The sequence below is a fragment of the Dreissena polymorpha genome, chromosome 5 (assembly GCF_020536995.1).
Source record: "Dreissena polymorpha isolate Duluth1 chromosome 5, UMN_Dpol_1.0, whole genome shotgun sequence".
NCBI classification, from domain to species: Eukaryota; Metazoa; Mollusca; class Bivalvia; order Myida; family Dreissenidae; genus Dreissena; species Dreissena polymorpha.
In genome coordinates, this window is record NC_068359.1 from 69,483,112 (window position 1) to 69,507,109 (window position 23,998).

General features: G+C 33.8%; 2 protein-coding genes and 1 long non-coding RNA gene across 17 annotated transcripts in view; 2 read left to right on the forward strand and 1 right to left on the reverse strand.

The window, feature by feature from the left end:
- Window positions 1–23,998, forward strand: part of LOC127882103 (arylsulfatase I-like) — a 147,414-nt gene that overhangs the window by 69,937 nt on the left and 53,479 nt on the right. For 12 of the 15 annotated variants that reach the window (XM_052430543.1, XM_052430547.1, XM_052430549.1 and 9 more), the window contains 2 exons: window positions 2,054–2,162; window positions 20,024–20,225. In XM_052430543.1, the coding sequence (XP_052286503.1) occupies window positions 20,048–20,225 (178 nt within the window). In that variant the 5' untranslated portion in view covers window positions 2,054–2,162; window positions 20,024–20,047. Of the gene's footprint in view, window positions 1–1,776; window positions 1,870–2,053; window positions 2,163–20,023; window positions 20,226–23,998 lie in introns of those variants that run through there. The other 3 variants (XM_052430557.1, XM_052430558.1, XM_052430555.1) reach the window with 2 other exon arrangements.
- Window positions 5,580–10,881, forward strand: LOC127831316 (uncharacterized). Its single transcript, XM_052356285.1, has 6 exons — window positions 5,580–5,729; window positions 5,927–6,013; window positions 6,199–6,297; window positions 6,547–8,070; window positions 8,560–8,793; window positions 10,832–10,881. The coding sequence occupies exons 4-6, from the start codon at window positions 6,555–6,557 to the stop codon at window positions 10,879–10,881; spliced, it is 1,800 nt and encodes a 599-aa protein (XP_052212245.1). The 5' UTR covers window positions 5,580–5,729; window positions 5,927–6,013; window positions 6,199–6,297; window positions 6,547–6,554.
- LOC127882114 (uncharacterized) lies at window positions 13,052–16,139 on the reverse strand. Its single transcript, XR_008050412.1, has 3 exons — window positions 16,021–16,139; window positions 13,573–13,673; window positions 13,052–13,203 (listed from the first exon to the last, which is right to left on the reverse strand). It is a non-coding gene; the product is annotated as an uncharacterized LOC127882114 (long non-coding RNA).

Here is a 23,998-nt window from a genome sequence, read left to right on the forward strand (position 1 = left end):
GTATAAAGACAATGAATTGTTGCACTTTTCACACTTAATATCTGTTGAGCATCAATATTTTAATGGATTAAAATTGATGTAAACCTCAATTAATGTCAATTACTTTTGTGTCATATGACTTATAATGTCCCTTAATAAACTCTAAAAGAAGTCCCTTTTCATTATAGGAAATAGTAATTCTGAACATTTATCATGCTCTAAAATATCCACAATATGCATCTTTTGACGATTTAAGAATCTGAACATTGTTTGCAACACGAAACAATTGAATACTTTCAAGAGTTTTGTTGTTGTCATCATATTTTGTGACATTACGAGAACTGCTTATATAAAGTATAAAATACATCACTCATTGTATGAGAATGGATGGCTGAGTGGTCTTAAGCCTTAGAGTTTTACTCCAGTGGTCAGTTGTTTGAGCCCAGTTGAGGGTTAGTTTTTAGCTCTACTGGCCGAAGGCCTGAAGAGCTTATGTCATGGCGTGGTTTCCGTCGTCCGTCCGTCCGTGCGTGCGTTAGACTTTTTTGTTTACGCGATAAAGTCAACAGTTTTCATCTGATTTTTCAAACTTGTTCAGTGTCTTTATATTAATTAATGAGGACGCGAACCCTATTGAAAATGGGTTACATCAGAGTAAAAAGTTCAGAATTATCTCCCCTTGAATTTGAGAAAATTGTGAAATAAGGCTTGTTTACGCAATAAAGTCCACAGTTTTCATCCAATTATTTCCCAACTTGCACAGTGTCTTAATCTGAATGATGAGTCAAACGATAATGAAAATGAGCAATATCGGATTTATAAGTCCAGAATTATCTCCCCTTGAATTTGAGAAAAAAAATGAAAATTCAGTTTTTTTATGTGATTAAGTCCATAATTTTCATCCAATTCTTGGTGAACTTGCACAGTGTCTTTGTATCAATGAGGACTTGAACCCTTTTTTAAAAAGAGCAATATCGAAGCAATAAGTCCAGAATGACTTCCCCTTGAATATGAGAAAATTTTGAAATCCCGCTTGTTTTATACGCAATTAATTCCACAGTTTTCATCCCATTACTTCAAAATTTGCACAGTATCTTTATATCAATGAGGACTTGAACCCTATTGAATATGAGCAGTATCGGAGAAATAAGTACACAAAAATCTCCCCTTGAATTTGAGAAATTCTCCATGTTTGCGCAATTAAGTACACAGTTTGCATCTTATTCTTTCCAAACTTGCACAGTGTTTATAGCAGTAGAGCGATTTAGGCACTCAAGAGCCTTTTGTTTTCTTTGTGTAATTTTATTCTTGCATTTTACTGGAGTTCTTCGGATCCAATCTTTACATTTATCAATTTAAAGCATATAGTGACAAAATTTAATACATGCCAAAATATGTGAAAAGGTCCCTTTAAAAAGTAAGAGGTTGAGAAGTATCAATCACTGAGTTACATGAAATATTTTTTCTGGATATTTTTCTTCAAGGTCAAATGTCCAAAAATTCTCAAAAAGTCCAGATTTTTGCCAGACCAATTATGGCACAAATGGTTTCTATTATATTTGCATATCATTCAATAAACTACTCTTCCAATTATTAGCACTCCGAAATATGTATCAAATTATTATATAGTTGGGCTTGAAATGCTGAAAGGGAGACAACACTTGCTTACTCTACTATTAAATTTGATTGTTCCCCTTAGTAGGAAGCTATGCACTACTGCACATTTAGGTTCAGTGTTCAATATTGAATTTCAACTTAAAATGCACTAGTTTTCCCATTTTATTGCAAAGTGGCAATTGTTGAAAACTGCAGGTACATGTACTAGTTTGTTGGTCCTGTTAGTGTTTAACTTAAGCTTCTTGCGGGGCTATACTTGATGTACCGTAGCAGGTATTTTAAATACTTTATTATCATTGAATCAGAGCAATACAATAATGTTTGTATTATGGTATATCAAAGCTTAAATGAATCATGTAAGTATTTCAGTGCTTGGAGTTTTGTTTATGTTGATTTATAACTTATAGGAATTGTGTTAGTATGTAAGAGTTTACAGGTGGTTTGCATTTTGTTTCAGGGCTAATGCAGACTCAGTATCAGAACCTTAAACATTATGAGCCATGTAGTAACAGAGGAAAGGAGCAACCACAGTACAAGAATTAAATTGCAGAATTTATACTGTAAAGGTAAGCAACAGGTACACTGGCAATTATACCATTCCAGTTGATGAGAATGATATCACCTTAAAAATACATATCAATAGTAAATACTGTATATGCTTCTAAAAATAAGAAACATTATTAATAAGTATCTATTAAATGCATTGATTTTTAAAAATGCTCAATAAAATATTTTTTTTTAAATACTATAAGAAGTCCCCAGGAACACTTTTTATTTGGTTCAAGGTATGTTCAAAGTCAAAGAACAACCACAATACAAGAATTAATTAAATAGCAGAATTTATACTGTAAAGGTAAGCAACGGGTACACTTGCAATATCATCCAAATTGATGAGAACGAAACAAATGTATCACCTTAAAAAGACATATCAACAGTAAATACAGTGTACGTTTCTAAAAATAACATACATTTTAAATAAGTACTTATCAAATGCCTTTTTTTAAATGCTCAATAAAATATTTATTATAAAAAGTTCCTGTGGACACTTTGACACTTTTGGTTCAAGGTTTGTCCAAAGTCAACGATATTATGAGACTATGGCGCTAGTTTATACATTGCTGGCATGATGTAAATAACCTCTAATTCACATTATTAATTTTTGATGAAAAATAAAGTACATATTGGTAAGTAACGTGTCTTTTTGTGACTTTTTGTTTATTATGCTCACCCAAAAAATTTTGGGGGGAGCATATAGTCGCCGCTTCGTCTGTCTGTCCGTCCCTCCTATATGTATGCACTATATGTACAGTTAATGGAAAATTTAAAATGGCCATAACTCTGTGAAAAATCATCCAACCAGAACCCGCTGATAATATGCACATCACCTCTTGGTAGTGAAGCTTCCCATAATTTTTTATTGAAATCCAGTCATTAGCTGCTGAGAAAAAGTCCAGACAAGAATTGCACTATATGTGCAGTTAATGGAAAATTTCAAAGGGCCATAACTCTGTGAAAAATCATCCGACCAGAACCCGCTGATAATATGCACATCTCCTCTTGGTAGTGAAGCTTCCCATAAAGTTTCATTGAATTCTGGTCATTAGTTGCTGAGAAATAGCCAGGACAAGAATTGCACTATATGTACAGTTAATAGAAAATTTCAAAGGGCCATAACTCTGTGAAAAATCATCCGACCAGAACCTGCTGATAATATGCACATCTCCTTTTGGTAGTGAAACTTCCCATAAAGTTTAATTGAAATCCGGTCATTAGTTGCTGAGAAATAGCCCGGACAAAAATTGTACACGGACGGACACACCGACGGACAGACGAAGCGTCGACTATATGCTCCCCCCAAAATAAATTTTAGGGGAGCATAAAAATTAATAGAATAAAGAAAGTTTATTAACACAGAGGATTTTGGTAAAGATAGACGTAATAGACATGTAACATTGATGTGAAGTTCTGAAGGTATCAGTATTAAATATACAATATCTTAAACAATCTAAAACATGTCATGATTGTTTATCTTTAACATTTTTAATGTTCTTTGAATGATTTAACATGTTAGTATATAGTACAGTCCCTCGGCACCTCCAGTGTGCAAAAAAGAGTGAAAGCTGATTTATATATCATTTTTTAGGTAAATGTCTGAAGTGTCAGAAAATTTTGGGTGGACATGCCGCGTGATGGTAGGTTTTTTGTAATCCAAGATGGCGTCCAAGATGGCCGCCAAAAATAATAAAAAAAACAGTTATCTGTTTTTCAGTCTGAACTTTCTGAATTTGAATAAAATTCTTAATTTTTCTTGAATTAACATTGGAAAACATGTTTTTGTCGCAAAATATGTCACTTTTGGCCATATCTTTCGACAAATATTTTTAAAAAATGAAAAAAAGTATCAAAAAAATGCGAAAAAAGGCATAAAAATTGAAAGTGAGTGCAAACTTTCAATTCTGTTGCTTTTAATTTTATAAATTATTTCAATTTTATAGCTGTGTAGTGTACGGGCATCAATACTCTTTACATTGATGCTTTTTTCATCTAAAACGGACACAGCATTGTTGACTTATTTCAATTTAAAAGTGGGTGGTGTAAATCAGAATTCAACACAAAATTACAAAACTGCCCTATTAGAAATACTTAAAAGTGACTTTGCGTTGTATTTAATAAAAAACATCTGTACTATGTGATAAATTAATTGGTTTTGGTACAATAAATATACCTGAAAAGTAAATGAACAACCCATTCTTTGTTGGGTTTTTTCGAATAAAGGTTGGTTACCATGGTAACGTTTTACATTATTATTGTTGCATGTAAGGAATACAACTAAAAATCATCTTACTTTTATAACATGGCTATTTGCATTATTAATAAATGCGTAAGTCAGCCTGTTTTAAGTGTGTTTTCGAATGGACATAGATTTTGATGAACTGTCTAATACACAGTTACTTCCCTTTGATGAAATTACGCCATTTGTAATACAGCAGACGACACATTTTTATAGAAGAAATTGTGATTGTTACAGATTATTTTGATAGTTTCCAGGTTAGTACTTTTCATAGAAATATGCAAATATTTTATATGTGTTTATAAAAATGCAGATGACAAAAGAAATTAAAGAATTTGAATAAGGAAAAGGGTCACGCATGGGTATTTCTAAAAGTGTAATAGTGTTCGGATATGCAAATTTCGGATATAATATTAAAATGCTACCTACACAAAGAGTATTTATTTCTATTGCATAGATGGCATTATAAAATATATAATTACTGAAAATGGTCATGTACGGATAATTTTTAAAGTGTAACAGTAATCGGATAAACAATATTCAGATATAATAATAAAATACTAGATCTATCAAGACTCACAAACTGTTTTCATTTTACTGCACTAATGACCTAATATCAAAAATATCAAACAAGTATAATTTATTTCAACCGAAAGTAGAAGCTTTATCGAAATTTCTAGTTTTGAAATATCTTTTTCATATATCTTTTCTAATTTTGTTAGATGTTCAAAACGCATGTTTGTTTTGTATAGCTGTTAAGAGTCTAGCATGAGTTAATTAAAGTGTTAAATTTTACAAGCACCCAAAGTTATTTATATTTGATCATTTATTCTTATTACATTGCAATATTTATTACATTGCAATATAGCCTGTTTTATGCATTTAAACGCTATATAAAAGATAAAAAATAATACACGCAAAATTAATATTTTCAGAAAGATAATCAACCCGTTAGCACTGAATCGAAACCTGTTCTTCGATAGAAGTCGGTGAATAGAAGGCAGCCATATAGACATGTAGACGGAGTTAAAATAAGAAATAGACAGGTACATGCTTAACTTTAATGATTATGTTATAACTGATGAGATTAAAATGGATATAATTTCAAATTGATAACAAATTGATGATCATGAGGATGTATATTGATAACAATTTTCTCTTTGTTTATTATCCAATCTTATACAAATGATTGTCCATGCGTAAGCTAATGTCACATTAATTCATGTCATTTCATTATACCTTCAGACAGATAAGTAACCCGTTTGAGCTGAATTTCCTGTTCTTGGATATAAAGCAGTCAACAAAATGTAGGAGGCAGAAGTTAAAATGATTGACTTTACAGGTACTTAGATTTATTGTAACATCGTTGTTATTTCTAATGATAATAATGATGATCTCTTTACATATGATAATACTAATAACGAAAATAATAAATAAAAAATTATTGGTAAAATAAAAAATTAAGCTGTATACATAAATAGATTTGATACATGAAAATAAAATGATAATACTAATATCAATAAAATGATTTTTTTTCAGCAATTGCACTGACATGAAGCATGTTCTTAGATAGAAAGAAATTTCTTTACAAACAGACAAACATACTAGATGAACAAAATACTAAAGGTATGATATTAATATCAGTTATAATAGAAACAGATAATTAAAAAAAAAATCAAATGAAAACAGAAATGCATGAACAAAATGTACCTACATCAATTGTAATGTTTAATGTCTTATTTATAAATGATAATGATATCACACGTTTAGCAAGATTATAACTAATTAAAATGTTATGTTTTCATTTTCAGAAAGTCTGGACTGACAGAGTACAAGTACACTCTGCAATGAGTATTTCGATGTCTCACTAGTAAAGATGAAGACTAGTAGTTGCTTCTTTTTATTACAAGGTATGCAACAGCTAGTTTTGCTTAAACTGAACATGGTTTTGTAAACTAATATAGTACAAGAATCCGGTGCATATGATACAATATGCAGCTTTATACAGTTTAATAAGGTGCATTTTAAATACACAAAAAATATACATGTATACATGTATCTATTCAATGATTCTTGACAAATATATATACGGACATGCATAGTGGTTTTTATTACCTGTGTCGGTTATGTGAAGGCACCCATAACCTTTCTTTTTTCAGAAACCTAAATGAACAAAATGAGTGGAAATCCGAGAAAACGACCAAGAAATGTCTCAGATGATGTTGACATCACAAGATGCATTATCTGCCAAAATGAAACAAAATATCCAACAACTGGCACTGAAAGAGGCAGGATAGCCATTCAAGAAGCTGCTGAGATACGAAAGGATATAGTTCATGATAGACTGCTGAGATTAGACAATAACAATTTTGTTTATCATGTCACAAATTATTGTTATAAGTCATATACACATAAAAAATCATTGCTTAATTTATCAAACGATAGCACGTCTACTAAAACTGACGATAATAATAAAAATACATCAACTCGAATACATCGTTCTGATGCCAAACCAAGAAGCAAGTCACTTATAAAGGAAAGTCATTATAAGACTGTATGTATTGTATGTTGCCAAATAAGATATAAAGGTAAGCATGACAAATCAAGGATTTCAGACAGTTCCATGGCCAGAAATTTTCTAAAGGCTACCGTTTCCATGCAAGATGATGTGTTTTTACGCACATGTGATTTACAAGATGAACATTCAGTGTTTGGCGCAAACTTGTATTACCATAAGCTTTGCATGCTAAATTACTTTAGACGATACGATGATACGAGGACTACATTGGAGTTAGGTGATAACCGGAATTCACTTAGACAGAGGTTATTTAGTACATGTGTCAGTGACTTGGAAGAAAAAATACAATCTAAAAGCACAGTTTCCCTAAGCGATTTGAGGGACCATTTGAACAAATCACTGCCTGCTAATCAAATAAAATTTAGTAACAGACAATTGAGGATGATGATATATGATCATTTTGGTGAAGATATTTATATCACTAGGGGATCAAGAATTTACGAATCTGCCAAGGTAATATCAGCACAAAATGCAGTAGCAACTACAGATGTTGACCCGAATAATATCCTAAAGCAATGTGCACAAGTTCTTCGTGATGAAGTCTTAAAAACTGATTTTGATCTGTGTGATAGATTCTGCGACTCAAATGAACTTAAAGATTCTTGGGACAACACAAAGATTCCTACAGCATGGCACATATTCTTCGGTACTCTCTTTAAGATCGACAAACAAACTAAACGAAGACGGGGTTCAAAATATCACAAAATATCTACCGATTGTGGTACCGATGCTGTGAATGATAAATGTGGAAACAGTATTGACAACGACACATCTAATGATTCTGACATCGGGGATGAGAATGAAACACTCGATAGTGCTAACGGAAACCATGATGACGATGATGATTATGATGATGAGGTAGAGGAGGAGGATGACAATGTCGACGCTAATGTTGATGAAAATGATGAAACCATTCACGACCATGATATTTCTACAGATGATGTGATAGATAGAGCGAGAAGAGAAGAAAAAAAAGATCACAGAGAGAGAAAAACAACCAGAATGAAGGCACTTTTTCAAGTGATCTTTTTCAACCTGCACAATGGCAGAAAAAGAACTCCGTTGCACATAATGAATGCACAATCGATACATGACAAATGCAAAAGTAGAGAGCTAATTACCTGCATGAATCATTTTGGCTTAGGCATAAGTTACAATGAACTGCAGAAATACCACAATGATATGGCAAGCTTCATTGTAACGACAAGTTCAGAAACAGTGCCATTACCAAGCCATTTTCACAAAGACATGTTCACAACCGCAGCATTTGATAATTTCGACCACGAAGAAGCTACATTATCGGGGATCAATGGGAGCCATGACACCGTGTCTGTCCTTTTTCAGGAAAAGACAAATGTCATGAACAGAAAGCCATTAATTTCACAGACGGGTATCATTCACGGATCAAAACCGTTTCAAGGAACACTACAATGCCAATGTCTACAACCTTATACTAGGCCCTCCAGAAAGCCACGGCTAAATGCGGAGTTCATAGTATGCAATGACACAATTGCAGAAGATGAAGAAAAGCAAGAAAAAGTACGTCAAAGCGATACAGCATGGATATTGAGCAGAATGAATTTACTGGACACAGACAACACTGATAAAGACATGCCACATATGAAGACAACGATCCAGTCAATACCTTCCTGGAGTGCGTTTAATTCCCTCATGTCAAAAGCTGATGTGCCGGAAATGACAGTTGGATTTCTGCCAGTAATCCCATATCCTGTCACTGATTACCAGACCATAAACACTGCCTTAAAGAACTTCCAGAAGGTATTAGTACAACTTGACCAAAAGAATCTCCCTGTAACATGCGATGAAGGTGTGTATCACATTGCACGTGAAATTATTATGGCTAATCCGCAGGACTTTTCCGACATTGTACTTATGCTTGGGTCATTCCACATGACTAAGGTATTCCTTGGCTGTATTGGACGCTACCTTAGAAACAGCGGTGCTGAAAATATATGGGTGGAAAATTGTGTATTTGGTCCAAACGTTGTTCAGTCGGTATTAGCCGGTTCTCATTATGCACGCTCGTTTAAAGGCATGTTATTGTTAAGTGAAGCCATGGAACGCCTTCAGTGGATAGCATTTTTTGAGGAGCATGGAATTTCAGAATACGAAAGAGAGCTTGAAACATTAGCAAATCTTCAACAAGCTGTAGCAGCAAAGGATATGGAAAAAAGTGTACAGCTGTTAGATACATTCGAAATTACAGCAGTAGATATGTCCCGAGAGTTTACAGTATTCAGAAAAGAGAAAAGTTCAAAAAGCGAGACATTTCTTTATTGGGATCAATTCATAGAGCTTGTCAGACTTTTGAGAAATCATGTTCGGGCAGATCGAGAAGGGGATTGGATTCTACATCTTTATACAGTCCAATCAATTTTGCCTTTCTTTGCAATTTTTGACTGTACGAATTATTTGAGGTGGTGCTCTCTTTATCTGGAAGACATGAGACGGCTTCAAAACACTGCTCCAGATGTATACTCTAATTTCATGAAAGGAATGTTTGTTGTCAAACGAACATCAGGAAATTTTAGAGCTGTTGCGGCAGACCAGAGTTTAGAGCAGACTATAAACAAGTCACAGAAGAGCAGCGGTGGCATCATTGGAAGTTCTAGAAAGAAGGATTTTGTCTCTGAGTGGGAAATGATATATCATGAGATGATATCGGTCAGCACTCTTCATAGAGAACTTGGCAGAGCAAAGCCTTTTCTTCATGAGATAACAGTACATCATGAATTTTCAGTTTCAGAAACAAAGTCAAGAGAGAAAAATGTAACAGACATGATGGAATACATTAAGCTGTATGAAAACCCTTTCAAGATCAACTGCAATACTGATCCAAAGCTACACAATATTATTACACAGGAAGTCATGACCGATGACATTCGTGAACACATGACAAACGTCAAAGTAAAAGGCAAAGAGCTGTACACTGAATTTCGCCGAGAGAGATTAGTTTTGAAAGATAAGGCCCTTTCTGACACCATTCACAGAAACAACATCAAGACATGCAATTCAATCAGTGCACAGTCACCTTCAGGAGTCTTGTCCAAAAAGAAGCAAAAAGATAAAGATGAGGCTTTGGGACACAGAAGTATTGAAATATGTCAAGCAAGAGGCCATTGTACAAAGGAAATTTTCAAATATGATCTCGTGCAATCAAATTGCATGTTTGATAAAGAGGGTTTCATAACGAAGCCGCAGAAAAGTACCCTCGTTCATGAGCTCGAGAAATTTATAGCCGAAACGGAAAGCACATCACACTCAGTATGGCAAGAGATTCCAACAGTTTATTTAATAGATGTAATGGCTAATGTGAGAAAAGTCTCCCTCAAAAATATACGAACATTTGGTGACCTCTGCGAATCCTTCATCAAGATGACCCTATGCATATGCAGTAAAGCTGACAGAATCGATTTCGTATTTGACACATACAAGGAAATGTCAATTAAAGATTCAGAGAGAACCAGACGAGGAAATACAAAACCGATTGAAATAAGTACAGTTATGAAGGACACCCCATTACCAGTACGCATGGAAACATTTTGGCCATCAGGAAAGAACAAGACAAGGCTTCAATACCTATTAAGAACTGCGATTCTTGGATATCAGTGGCAACACAATATACACATTGTTGTTAGCAGAATAGATCAACCAGAACATGAAACACCATGTGTATCTGTTGTAAATAAAACATTGAACCCCCTGCCTGAGCTGGATCTTTCAATGGAAGAAGCCGATGTGCGAATGATTCCCCATGCCGTCAATGCAACTGCCGAAGGATCAAGACGATGTGTTATCATTTCTGGTGATACAGATGTCGTAGTGTTAGCACTTCACTTCTTCAGCATCCTTCAATTACGTGGACTGCAGGAACTTTGGATCCGTGCAGGAATAGGAAACTCCACTCGATATATCCCATTGCACAAGATTGCACAAAAGAAGCCTGCTTTGTGTAAAGTTTTAATAGCTGCTCATATTTTAACTGGGTGTGATATGACGAGCAAGGTGGGAACAAAATTGTCAGCGTTGAAAGTATGCCCGGAACAGTATTTAGAGGACTTTGGGAAAAGCCTTGACAAACATGAGCAAGACCTAGCGATTTCAAAAGCAGAAAACTACCTGGTCAAAGTGACAAAGCCCGGTACGCCTTGTACAACAATGGATGAGTTAAGATATACGTTGTATCACCAGCGTAAAGCAATGGACTTGTCTGAACTTCCGCCGACAAGTGCAGCCATACGTTTGCAAATACTAAGATGTATATTTGTTTGCTATATGCAAATGCATTGTCTTATTGCAGTCACAGCAAATCCCACAGACTTTGGGTTTGAAGAGAAAGATGGACTTTTACTACAGTCAAACCCAAAAGTGTTTGTTCCAAAGAACCTTGTGTTGGTTTGTTCCTGCACAAAGTGTTCTACAAAGCGTTGTGTATGCAGGAAAGCTGGTGTACCTTGTTGTATTTACTGCAAGTGTAAAAGTGGGAAATCAGATGGCTGCTGCAAGAACCCACATGTACTTCTTTCAGTACCAATGGTATTGTAAACTCAACAGCATCCAACAATAGTGATTATTCGGGGTTGCACTCTATAAATTGAATGTATCGCAAATGATCTTTTGACAGAACTCGTTGTCAAAATTAAGATTCATGTACTACACTTCATAGTGCATATTTGACATATAGTTCATTAATTTATGACGTTAAAGTATTTGAAATGAACATAATGTCAAACATATCAAACGTCATGGTTTTGTTCATGTATAGTTTACCCGTCTGTAGATCTGCCGTGGAATCATATGGAATTCTATGGAAATCGTTGGATGGAATTCCGTGGAGTATTGGCACTAACTTTCCATCCGATTCCATGCAATCAATGGAAAAGTGAAAAAAAAACAGAAGGGGGACTTGATATGGGATGGAATTCCATAAAATGCCGTGGAATTCCATAGAATTCCGTGGCATTCCATATAATGCCGTGGAATTCCATAGAATGCCGTGGAATTCCATAGAATGCCGTGGAATTCCATAGCATGCCGTGGAATTCCATAGAATGCCGTGGAATTCCATAGAATGCCGTGGAATTCCATAGAATGCCGTGGAATTCCATGGAACGCCGTGGAATTCCACGGAATGCCGTGGAATTTTATAGAATGCCGTGGAATTCCATAGAATGCCGTGGAATTCCGTGAAAAGCTATGGAATTTAATAAAAAGCTGGAATAAAATAGAAAAAAACAACAGATTATAGATCAAAGGCATTTTATTGATTTTGAAAAACAAATGTGAATGTAACTAAAGGTTTCATCATAGAAGTTAAACAAAAACAAGATCTGGCATCAATCATTAACCACACACATGCAGTCACAGTACATATTCAAAAATGAGTGGTTTTACATTTTCATAAAGTACCAACTCTCTTAACCACAGGCATGCATGCACACATTCAAAAACACATCCATAAACATGCACGCATATACAGGTGAGAACAGAAAAACTTATAAAAGGCACAATATAAAACATAGAAGTAGAATTTTACATTTCTCTTATGACAAGTATACTTCCTTTCTCACATATGTTCATAAACACACACAATTACATGCACACACACATCACGCACAATTGTTCTAGAGTTTTTTCTCATAAATTTTAACGTTCAACAACTGTTCCTTATTAATTCTAGAACACTTTCAGTACGATTACAGAAGTTCAGTTCTAGTTGATGTGTTCCAGTATAATTCTAGAAAAGTTCCGAAGGTTAACTTCAAATATTTAAGTCTGAAACCAACTTTCTAGAAAACAAATTCCTATGCAGACAGCCAGTATTCAAGTACTGAGCATAGTTAATAATAATACATAACAAATTAACAACTGTTGTAAATTTGTTATTTATTATACTATGCTCAGTACTGTTGAACACAGACTTAATTCAATTATCCAAGTTGCTAATTCCTAAATTAAAAAAAACAACAAATAAATTAAGACAAAAAACAAACACAAAATACAATTCACAAAATAAATAACTGGTCTTTTTTATACAAAAAGTAACCAAAATAAAACATGTCACCAGCCACAGACTGCCAGGCTTAACACAGAGGCTAAAAATGTTTGTCCAAGTCTTCCACTGCCATTTTCCTTTTCTTCTGAGAATATTGAACACCAGTCACTGCCTCCAGGTCCTTTTTGGTATGAGGTACATTGTATACTGCTCACATGTGCTCTACAGAATAAAAAATCATAAAAATGTCTAAAGCAAAGAGTTATTTACATTCAAACTATAACAAGAGATTGCAAAGCAATATGGTCCCCTACCTGTTAAACTTCACAATTAAGTTTGTTAAATATATTGTTGCCATAGCAACCAGAATTCTTGCATTATAAACAACATGAAATAACGTGCAAAATGTCCTTATTGTCATCTGTTCATGTTTCAAGTTTCATGAAAAAATACTTAGAACTTTTAAAGTTATCCCAGGATCCAGAAAAGTGTAAATGACTTAGACTAATATATTGAATTCCAAAAAGACAAAATACTTTCATGTGGTTAACATTAAATAATTTATCTAGCCCAGGGCATGACAATATTTACCATGAATTTGTGGCCCTGTAAGTCCTCTAGGTAAATGCGCTTAAAGAGCCGCTTTGCTGTTGGATTATTTCCCTGCCAAACTCTGCAGTATCTTCCATCAACTGGTCAATGGTAATTAAAGCACATAATGAAAATGTATAGGGAACATAATTCATGAATTGTTTTAAATATTAAGTTGTTAAATAGTCTTTAGAAAGAGAACTAAAAACAAAGTGAATACATCGCAAAGCACTAAGCATAACTTAATTTGTTGGTATGATTAGTACAAATTTATTATTGCTATAATTAGAATGATGTGTTATTCTATTGGTATGAAAATGCACACTCAGATACCTAAAAACCAATTCCATTGGTTTAATTTTTTATTTACAAGCAAATACGTTGAATTGATATCCCCCGCCAACATGCTTCTGGACACATAAGTATTATATTTGACACTCAAACAAGCATTTTTTAAAGATGCAAAGGGCCATAACCCCGTTTTTAACAGATGGTGTACAATTCCATTTGGCGTGCATCATCCTCTTATCCATATATATACTCGAACCAGGTTTCAATGAAATCCGCCAAAGCCATACATGCCATACGTCCCGATCTCGGCGGGACAGTCCCGCTTTTGAGCCCTTTGTCCCGCCGTCCCGCCATGAGACGATTTGTCCCGACATTCGTAAAAAACGATGTAAGGTGTATAGGTTCCCAATAAAATTCGCTATTCAAGCTCTGTTTCGCTAACACTTAACACCGCTAATCCCTTTATTGCCCTCCAATTAACAATCCGATTCTACTTATCGTGTGTACCAGTGTTGTTTATGACACCTTATCAGCGATTTATCGGCTAATTATTGATTTCATCAGGCATTCACACCATGGTGGTCTTCAAGATAGTGGTCGCTTATTGCTATCGATAGTTTTATTATAATGAAATAAATGTTGAAAATGTGTTTATTTTGTATTTGTTTGAAACGGTTTACAAAACAATTGTTTTGTAAAATTAACGCTACGTCATAAATGAGTCTTTTACATTCAATGTTTAGTTCCAATATAGCGGGATATTCCGAATGTGCAATATACCAAAATCGCAACAAACAGTCCAATAAGTGATACCCATCCTGTCTAGTGTAATTGTAATAAAAACAACGAGGTGCTATGCATGACAGTTTGACCCTACTCCAATTAAGCTAAAAACAACGAGGTGCTATGCATGACAGTTTGACCCTACTCCAATTAAGCCGCGGCAATTGACAAGTAACAAACTGCGCATGGACACATGCTTAAAAAAACATCGCAACAAACAGTAAAAGAGTTACCCATCTCGTCTTGTGTTATTGTAATAAAAACAACGTGTTGTTATTCATGACAGTTTGACACTACCCCAATACAGCGCCTGACAATTCACAATTCAGTTTAATCTGTGTATATAGGAAGAAAACAAAATACGGAAATGTGTACGGCCGCGCATTCCGTGTGTAACTGATGTAACTGTTCGGTAGATAGTGTACTGTAACCCGTACTTTCAGTCAACTGGATAGCCTCCCCTGCGTTAATGTTTGCCATTGAAATTAATATAATGAGTATTGTTGTCGTAATGATCTAGATTTTGTACTCTTAAACAGATGAATATTATCTTCGTTGTTTGCTATTGTCTAATTTAATAAAACTGTTATTGTTATGTTTAAGATTTCATGCTTCATATCAGATGTTTTATGTCTTGAATAAAAGTATCAAGAGTTTTTGTTAGTACTATACTGACTATAGTAAACGTGGAATGATAGATCGTTTTAGGTGTCCTGCTTTTTGGTCAAATGTCCCGACAATTTTTTATGGAATGTCCCGCTTTGGACCTAAAAAATTATGGCATGTATGCCAAAGCACTTCCAGGAGATGGCCTTGGACACGCAAAAAGCATTTTTTCAAGATACAAAGGGCCATAACTCTGTTATTAACTAATGGTGTACAATGCCATTTGGCATGCATCATCCTCTTATCAATATACATACTCATACCAAGTTTCAGTGAAATCTGCCAAAGCACTTCCAAGATATGACTACGGACTGATGGAAAGACGGACAGACGGAAGGATGGAAGGACGAACAGACAACGCCAAAATAATATCCCTCCGCCTATGGCGGGGGATAATAATAAACATTAACACCATTAATGAGCATTGAGTGCTCAACATGCACAGTAAAAAACTTCCTTAGCCTGCAGTTCCATAACCTTGCATGATAAAATTCCGATACTACATTCAACGTTATTAATTTCTCCACATAGGTCTTATTACTTCCTTTTTCAAACTGCAAACTCCACTAAGTGAAAATTTGGGTGACAGCTGCTTTTAAACTAATATTTGCCATACTAAAACCTCAAATATCACATAAAAGGGTCTACAATAATGTCATAAGAAGATTAAATTTAAAGGAATATTTAGAAATAATAAAAATCACAAACCTTCAGTTGTTTTTCTATTCCTAGACAGACTGCTCAAACACTGTATGCATCACTCTTTAGCAATATTTCATGTCACTTTCCAAATGATATAAATACATAAGTATTTTAAGAAAGTGTTTAAATGGAAAAACTAATGACTCTTCTGTTTGTTAAATGTCTTTAACTTTATTTTAACAAGTTAAACCAGTACATTGTCCACCATGTTTCATGTTTCAATCTAACAGGTAAACTTTCTGTATTTGAATTCAGCCAATTAGAAAAGGCTGTTATATCTTATAACCAATAGATTTGCAGCAAACATACCCAACATCTGATGTAAAACATATGCTTGGCTTATCAGATAGATTGTTATTTGACAACCTGGACTGGCTGAGTTTGATATTGAGAAAAAACAGTGTGTATACCACTTGGACAGGGTTAAGGAATTTAAACTTGTTGAAATTGCTTTGAAAGTAACAACTACTCCTACTTCTGCAGAACTACTACTTTAATTACTACAGCATCAACAACACCACCACCAACAACAACAGCAACAATAACAGCAGCAACAGCAGCAACAACAGCAGCAGCAACAACAACAGCAGCAACAGCAGCAGCAACAACTGCTACTACAGCAACAACTGCTACTACTGCTACTTCTATTGCTACTACTATTGCTACAGAAACTGTTAAAGCTACTACTTCTACTACTACTACTACCACCACAACCTCTACTGATATAAAAAACACTACTGCTACTACATCAATTACTACAACAACAACACCTACTACAACAACAACAACAACTACTACTACTAATACAGCTACTACAACTACTACTACTACTGCTGCTGCTGCTGTTGCTACTATGAAGTCTATTTGGCTATTTGTATGTGTAAGGTGTTCTATATGTGTTCTTATTCCCCATAAGAACTTTTGTAGAACTTACTGGTTCTTAAAGCATTCTAGATGTGTTCTAGAACTACATTTTAAAACATTTTTAGATATTTTTAACCATATTTTGTCCTTGAAATGTTCTAAAAAGATTGTTGAAATTATTGGAACAGTTTCAGTCCTAAGCCATTTTCCACAAATGTTCTGGATTTATTCTAAAAAAACTGTTTTGGAACAAATCCAGAACATACGTTTTAGAACACAAATATGGAACAGTTCCAGAACTGTTCCAATTTCTAGAACAAATTTATAATTATCTTTATTGCATTTTCTTTTAAATACAAAATACATGATGCAAATAAATGCATACATGTATTAAACTACAAATACATTTCAGACAATCAGTGAAAATTTTCTAAGTTATTTTCCATTGATTTCCATCCAAGAAAATGTATAAGTTATTTTCCATAACGATTTCCGTTGAAAAAAATGGCTAAGTCCAACTTTCCATGGTGTTTTCCATACATTCCGTGGAAATGCATGGAATTTTAGTCAAGATTCCGTGGAATTCCATAACAGCTTCAGATGGAAAATTGGCAAGTGGATGGAATTCCATCAAATTCCATGGATTTCCATCGATTTCCGTAGAATTCCATAATATTTTCTATGGAATTCCATAGAAAAGTGCTAATGACTATGGCAGATCTACAGACGGGTAGTTCGTTTAAACATGCAATCTTTACAAGAATTATCACGGTAACTGACTCCTTTTTTGCGTAAGTTATACATTACGATGATGAATGAAATGTTTTTTTCTTTTTGTTTATTGTGATTATACAATCAAATACTTGTTACAAATTTTGCAAAATTATCACCTGTTGCAATGTGGGAAAAATATTTAAATGCATATTAATATTGCATTAGTTATAATGATAAAGGTATAGTCCTTACAAGAAAGGTGTGTTTCGCTAGATATACAAAACCTGATAAATTTATGTCTTATTACTTATAGTGATTGATATTTTTGTCTTATTACTTAATGTGATTACATTGTGATAATTATACAGTCATATACATATATCTGTCCTCTGTTGCAATCTTAATATACATAGTTAATTATGTAAACATTACATTATTAATTAAGATTATGGTATAGTCTAAAATAATGACGACCGACTGTTGGTGACTCAAGTTATATTTCTTCTTTGTATTGTGATTATTTAGAATGTAAAAAATATAATGCTATATATTATATATTTGACTGACTCTGTTACAGATTTCCTCATGTTCACATATTCAATGCAAATTTGTAGTACGTGCACATTTGTTGATATGTAAATTTTACATTGATTATAGCTTGAAAGCAAGATATTTGTATTGTATCTAGCTTGTGGTGTAAAATGTTATGCGTGTACATGGCTCTTCGTCGAATTCGATAACAGCACAGTTATGTACACAAGCTATGGTTTGCATTAATCGAACCGTTGGTAAATGAAGTATTTTATTTTTCCATTGTTTGTATATTGTAATTATAAGGTGATCGTTATACAATTTTTATACAGATTTACTTTTTATCTGTAACAGATTTACACACGCTTGTTATAAATTATGCAATTACTCAATGTGATATCCATTAATAAACTCCATTGATTCTATGTCAATCGTATATTTGAAACCTTATTTAGGATAAAAGTGTGTCTCCTATATCGAAAACCAATGGAATAGTCAACAGTAATTTGAATGCTATCCCAATTTCAATATATCCGAATACTAGTACAGTTTACTAAACATCGTAAATCGTGTGTGTGTGATATCATTTGAAATATTTTTGCGATAAAGTAATTTAATAGCATAACACTATAAAAAAGCGATTATTGGAAACTTTTAGCACTTAAACTGGAAATAGAAGTATTTCGAAACTGTTACCATGGCAACCAAACACAAGAAATTACATAATTAGAAAAAGAAGAACTCATATCGTCTAAAAATGTTTTAAGAAAAAAACATAAAATCATGCGTTATGTTCTGAATTAAAATTGTTGTAACAAAGGTAAAAAAATGTAGTTTTTGCAAACATAATTGACTAATCCTTATAATTAATCCACCCACCTTTAAATTGGAATAAGTTAACAATGCCGTGTCCGTTTTAGATGAAAACAGCATATATGTAAAGAGTATTGATGCCCGTACACTGAACAGGTATTAAATTGAAATAATTTATAAAATTACAAGCAACAGAATTGAAAGTTTGCACTCAGTTTCAATTTTTATGTCTTTTTTCGCATTTTTTTGATACTTTTTTTTCATTTTTTTAAATATTTGTCAAAATATATGGCGGAAAGTGACATATTTTGCGACAAAAACATGTTTTCCATTGTTTATTCAAGAAAAAATAATAATCTTATTCAAATTTAGAAAATTCAGACTGAAAAACAGATAACTGTTTTTTTATCATTTTTGGCGGCCATCTTGGACGCCATCTTGGATTACAAAAAACCTACCATCACGCGGCATGTCCACCTAAAATTTTCTGACACTTCAGACATTTACCTAAAAAATGATATATAAATCAGCTTTCACTCTTTTTTGCACACTGGAGGTGCCCAGGGACTGTACTAATATGATGTGAATTGAAACTGCAACAGAAGGTGCGCTTACAGTTATATTTTAGTTACGCACATTTCTTCAGTTTTGGTGGCACCATTTGTGTGACTTATTCACGTGTGTTAGGAGGATAAAACAATTGCTGATACGTTTTGTGATTGATTGAAATGCACTGTGGTGCCAATTTAAAGAACAGTTATTGAACAATAAAAAATGTTAATTCAAATCAATTTAATTTGTTTAAACTATTATTAAAATGACGACAGTAACAAACTTGTCCATGCAATGAGTAAGATTCAGGCCAACAAAAATCAATGTCTGATAAGTATGTGGTAATGTAGACTTTTAGATCAAACTTCAAAAGTTAATGAAACTTTTAAAACAAGTGAAATTGTTGTTTTTTACTTCTTTACTCTTGGAAACACATACTGCATACATTAATTGAGAATTGATGTAATTAAGTTTTTAATGGAAGTGATTGACGGAACAAATTAATAATTTGCTTGTTAAATATTTTCGATTTCAGAGATCGAAACACCAAGCACTGGCAATGACTGGGAGCTTTCAGAGATCGAAACACCAAGCACCGGCAATAACTGGGAGCTACCAATCACTGCATCAACAACAGGTGCTTCTGATGTTGCTTACGTGTGTGATGATGTTGTTCGGGACTGCAGTTGTTGATGGCAAGCCACCAAACATAGTCTTCATTGTTGCTGATGACCTTGGTATGTGTGCTTTCAGCTACTTACATGTGCTTGAGTTCTTTAAATGGACTTAATTGTTCCTAGATTTGACATTTTGTTTTAAATTAGTTATTAATTGAAAGATTTAAAAGGTCTGCGCTCTGTGAAAAGGGGATTTAAAGCCCCTTTTTATAGAGCACGGCCAATATATGTTTTTTGGGATTTCTTTACATTTTCATAATTTGAGCTATTGTGGTCAGTCTAAGTTTGGCATAGATTGTCATGTGATGTGTGTTAATTTATCAACTTTTAGTTAGTTGACACTTAAGAGGACACAACTTATGTAGGATCTTTATGACACTTAGTAAGAATGTCAATCTTGAAAATATATAATTATAACAACTTTGAATCTGGGTCACTTGCGTCCTTAAACAAGGTAGCTAGGTCATGTCACATCTTAGACAAATATTGTTTCCACATTTATGACTCAATTAATATGATGAAACTTTTTCAGAATGTTTATCTTGACATTATCTTTGTTGAGTTTAAAACTGGGTCTGGTTCTTCTGAAAACTAGGTAGCCGGTTAAAATGATAGAAAATCCTTCTTACTATTCTAGAGGTGAAATTCATTGATCAATCTTAATGAAACATAGTCAGAATGTTTATCTTAACCCTTTGCATGCTGGGAAATTTGTCGTCTGCTAAAATGTTGTCTGCTAAATTTCTAAAATTAGCATTTTCTTGGATTTTTTTCAAAGAATACTATCAGAATAGCAAACAGTTTGGATCCTGATGAGACGCCACGTTCTGTGGCGTCTCATCTGGATCCAAACTGTTTGCACAGGCCTTCAAAATTCGGTTCCCGCACTGAAAGAGTTAACAATATCTAAGCCAAATTGAAATTCGGGTCTGGTGCAGCCATAACTAGGTCACCATGTCATATACATAGGATCTGGCACGAGTTGTCATATCATATCATATTTTATTAAACGAATTCAGGAAATTTGTTAGTAAGCCAGCCTTTGGCGAACGAATTTCCTGGACGAGTTTAATAAAATATGGTATGATATGACAAGTAGTGTCAGATCTTTTTTATCACATGCTTTTAAATGAGCAAATTAAATAAATATTTAAGCAAACATAATGATAAATCCCGAATGTTGTTTACATTTTGTGATGTCATTTGACGTTGCATCGTCATTTCAGCAAAATAACAAAATGCGATTGGTCAATAAAGGCAAACTAAGCCAATGAAAATGCTTAAAAATGTTGTATTACACATGTGTAATATATAATGGTTGTATTACATGGGAAACAGGGTATAGCATGTGATAAATAAAGAAAACATGGTTACAAATCCAGAGGCCATATTTATGTCCCCCTTTGAAAAACTGGGTTTTTGCGTAAAATGTGGTCTCGGAACTACACTCTCCACCTAAACTAGATTTTCTGTTTTGTAGAAATTTCTTGTAAACAAAAAAGACATTATAAGCGGAAAGTGTTGTCCCTGATTAGCCTGTGCAGACTGCACAGGCCAATCTAGGACAATACTTTACGCACATGTATTAAGCCCAGTTTACCCAGAACACTTCTCAAATGTTTAATGTCCTGAGGTGATAAATAAGGAAAGTTGATGGACAAATTTGAATGACATTCAAATAGAAGAATCATAATTTCTTTGTTTATTAAGATAACTGTGTATTTACAGCAAATATTAAGGAATGTTTTCAATATAGTGTACCATTTTCAAATCTTAAGGTGCAATAAGCATAATGTACATAAAAAACTGGTCTCACTTATTAAACTGGTCCACTAAATTTTCAAATCAAGATTCAATACAGATCAAACTGTTCCAATAGTATTTCAAAACATTGGCATTATCCCGTCAAATAGGTCTGACATCATGTCGGCATGTGGGTTGCTTACTTCTCGTGGGTGATGTGGCTGATGTGACACTGGGTCATGATCCATCAGGCTCATTAAATACAAGTTCATCAGTTGATAGAAAAGATCCTGCTGGCTGGCTTGATTTCTGGACTGACGATTGTTCCTTAATTGATTAAGAAGTGGTGCTTGGTTGGCTTGATTTGGGAGAACACCAGTGTTCTTCCACTGCTGTGCACCTACAATGCTGAATAATGTTGCAGCTGCTATGGCAAGGCAAACCACAGTTGATTGTCTAAAAGATGTCATGGCTGTCTTCAGGTTTTTTGGGGTTTTCTGAAAAAGTATGCATGTTTGACCAGTATGTGAAATAAATATCTCAGTTTAAAAACTTTAAAAATGGTGAAATATCAATATATAGTGATATACACTTCAACACCATTATTTCGAAGTCATCGGGACCGTCAAAAAAACTTCGGATTAACGATAATTCGAAATAAACATTTGACAGAAGACTTCTTTGATTCTGTAAAAATAAAACGTTGTGGAATTTGCATGGTTTGGTTACACGCTTACTTAAAAGCGTAAATTAGTCAGATAGCAATAGATTTCCACTTGCAACAAACGGAGGAATAAAACGATTCTTTTTCTTGTTTTTATTTTTGTCTAATTGCAGAACATATGAAATATAACGAATAGCACACATTATCAGACATACATACATATAAATACATTTTCGGAAATGAATTAACTTTTTTTTATCTAATATGCGATGTCTCTCTGAACACCGGCGTTCGCGCAAACTACAAAGGTGTAATTATCGGCTTTTGACACGCCACGACAAAGGTGTGAAATTACGCTCAGTATTTTGCAGTTTTGACTTCGGATTAACGATTGATAATTAGGTGCGAATTTTAGTGTTGGGACCGACTGAATCACTTCGAATTAACGATTTCTTCAGTTTAACAAAGTTCGGATTAACAAAGAAATTTTACATAAAACAAAGGAAAACCAAAATCGGGACCCGAAAAATACTTCGAAATAACAGTGACTTCGGATTATCGGTGTTCGAAATAACGGTGTTGAAGTGTAAATAATGTGTTTCTAACATAGTTTGATGTTGAATAACCCATGATCAGGAGTATGGATGCATTTGAAAAAGTCATGTGAACAAGCATTTTTACTCCTGTCCATGGCTTATTCAACAACAAATTACTATAGAAAATATATTTTTTTGTTCTTGTTTAATCTTACTTATTTTATTTTTTTAAAGGAAAAACACATAAGAAATATATATTTCTAAACTCCACCAATCTTTCTACAGCATTTATTCGCCTATGCCTTTAATTGACATCATTTAATCATAACAAAACAATATTGGATTATTTTTATTCATAAAAATTGAGAGCTCAACGTCAGTTTCCTTGATAAAAATCAAAGATCCATGAGGCCATTTTTCCTGATACTACCGTGAATGTAACATGCTAACTGATTCTACCATGAATGTAACATGCTAACTGATACTACCATAGATGTAACATGCTAACAGATACTACTATGAATGTTACATGCTACCTGATACTACTGTGAATGTAACATGATAACTGATGTGAATGTAAGATGCTAACTGATACTAGGTTACAATACACTAAATGATCGCTTCATGTAGGGCTGTACTCTCTAAAAAAATATCGTAGTTGACAGGAAGGCATGTTATACACTTTTTACCATTATTCGGGTGTTATCTTGCGGAGATAATGGTAGGGCATGAATAGGTGTTCACTACTGAATCCCTGAAATATGATACACATGAAGACTATAGTAAACCATTGCACTAGAAAAGGTTACATTCCACTAAGAAACGGCCGAAAAAAAGAGTTGCAAAACCAGTCGATTTTGATTTGTGTCGAGTTCTTTCTTGCATTGTAC

Excerpts from the sequence above, each read along its gene's own strand:
- LOC127831316 (XM_052356285.1), top strand. The coding sequence starts at position 6,555 with ATGAACAAAATGAGTGGAAATCCGAGAAAACGACCAAGAAATGTCTCA. Across the intron at positions 8,071-8,559 it reads GATACATGACAAATGCAAAA|ACAACACTGATAAAGACATG; the intron begins GTAGAGAGCTAA and ends TACTGGACACAG. Across the intron at positions 8,794-10,831 it reads CCCTGTAACATGCGATGAAG|CATCCTTCAATTACGTGGAC; the intron begins GTGTGTATCACA and ends TCACTTCTTCAG.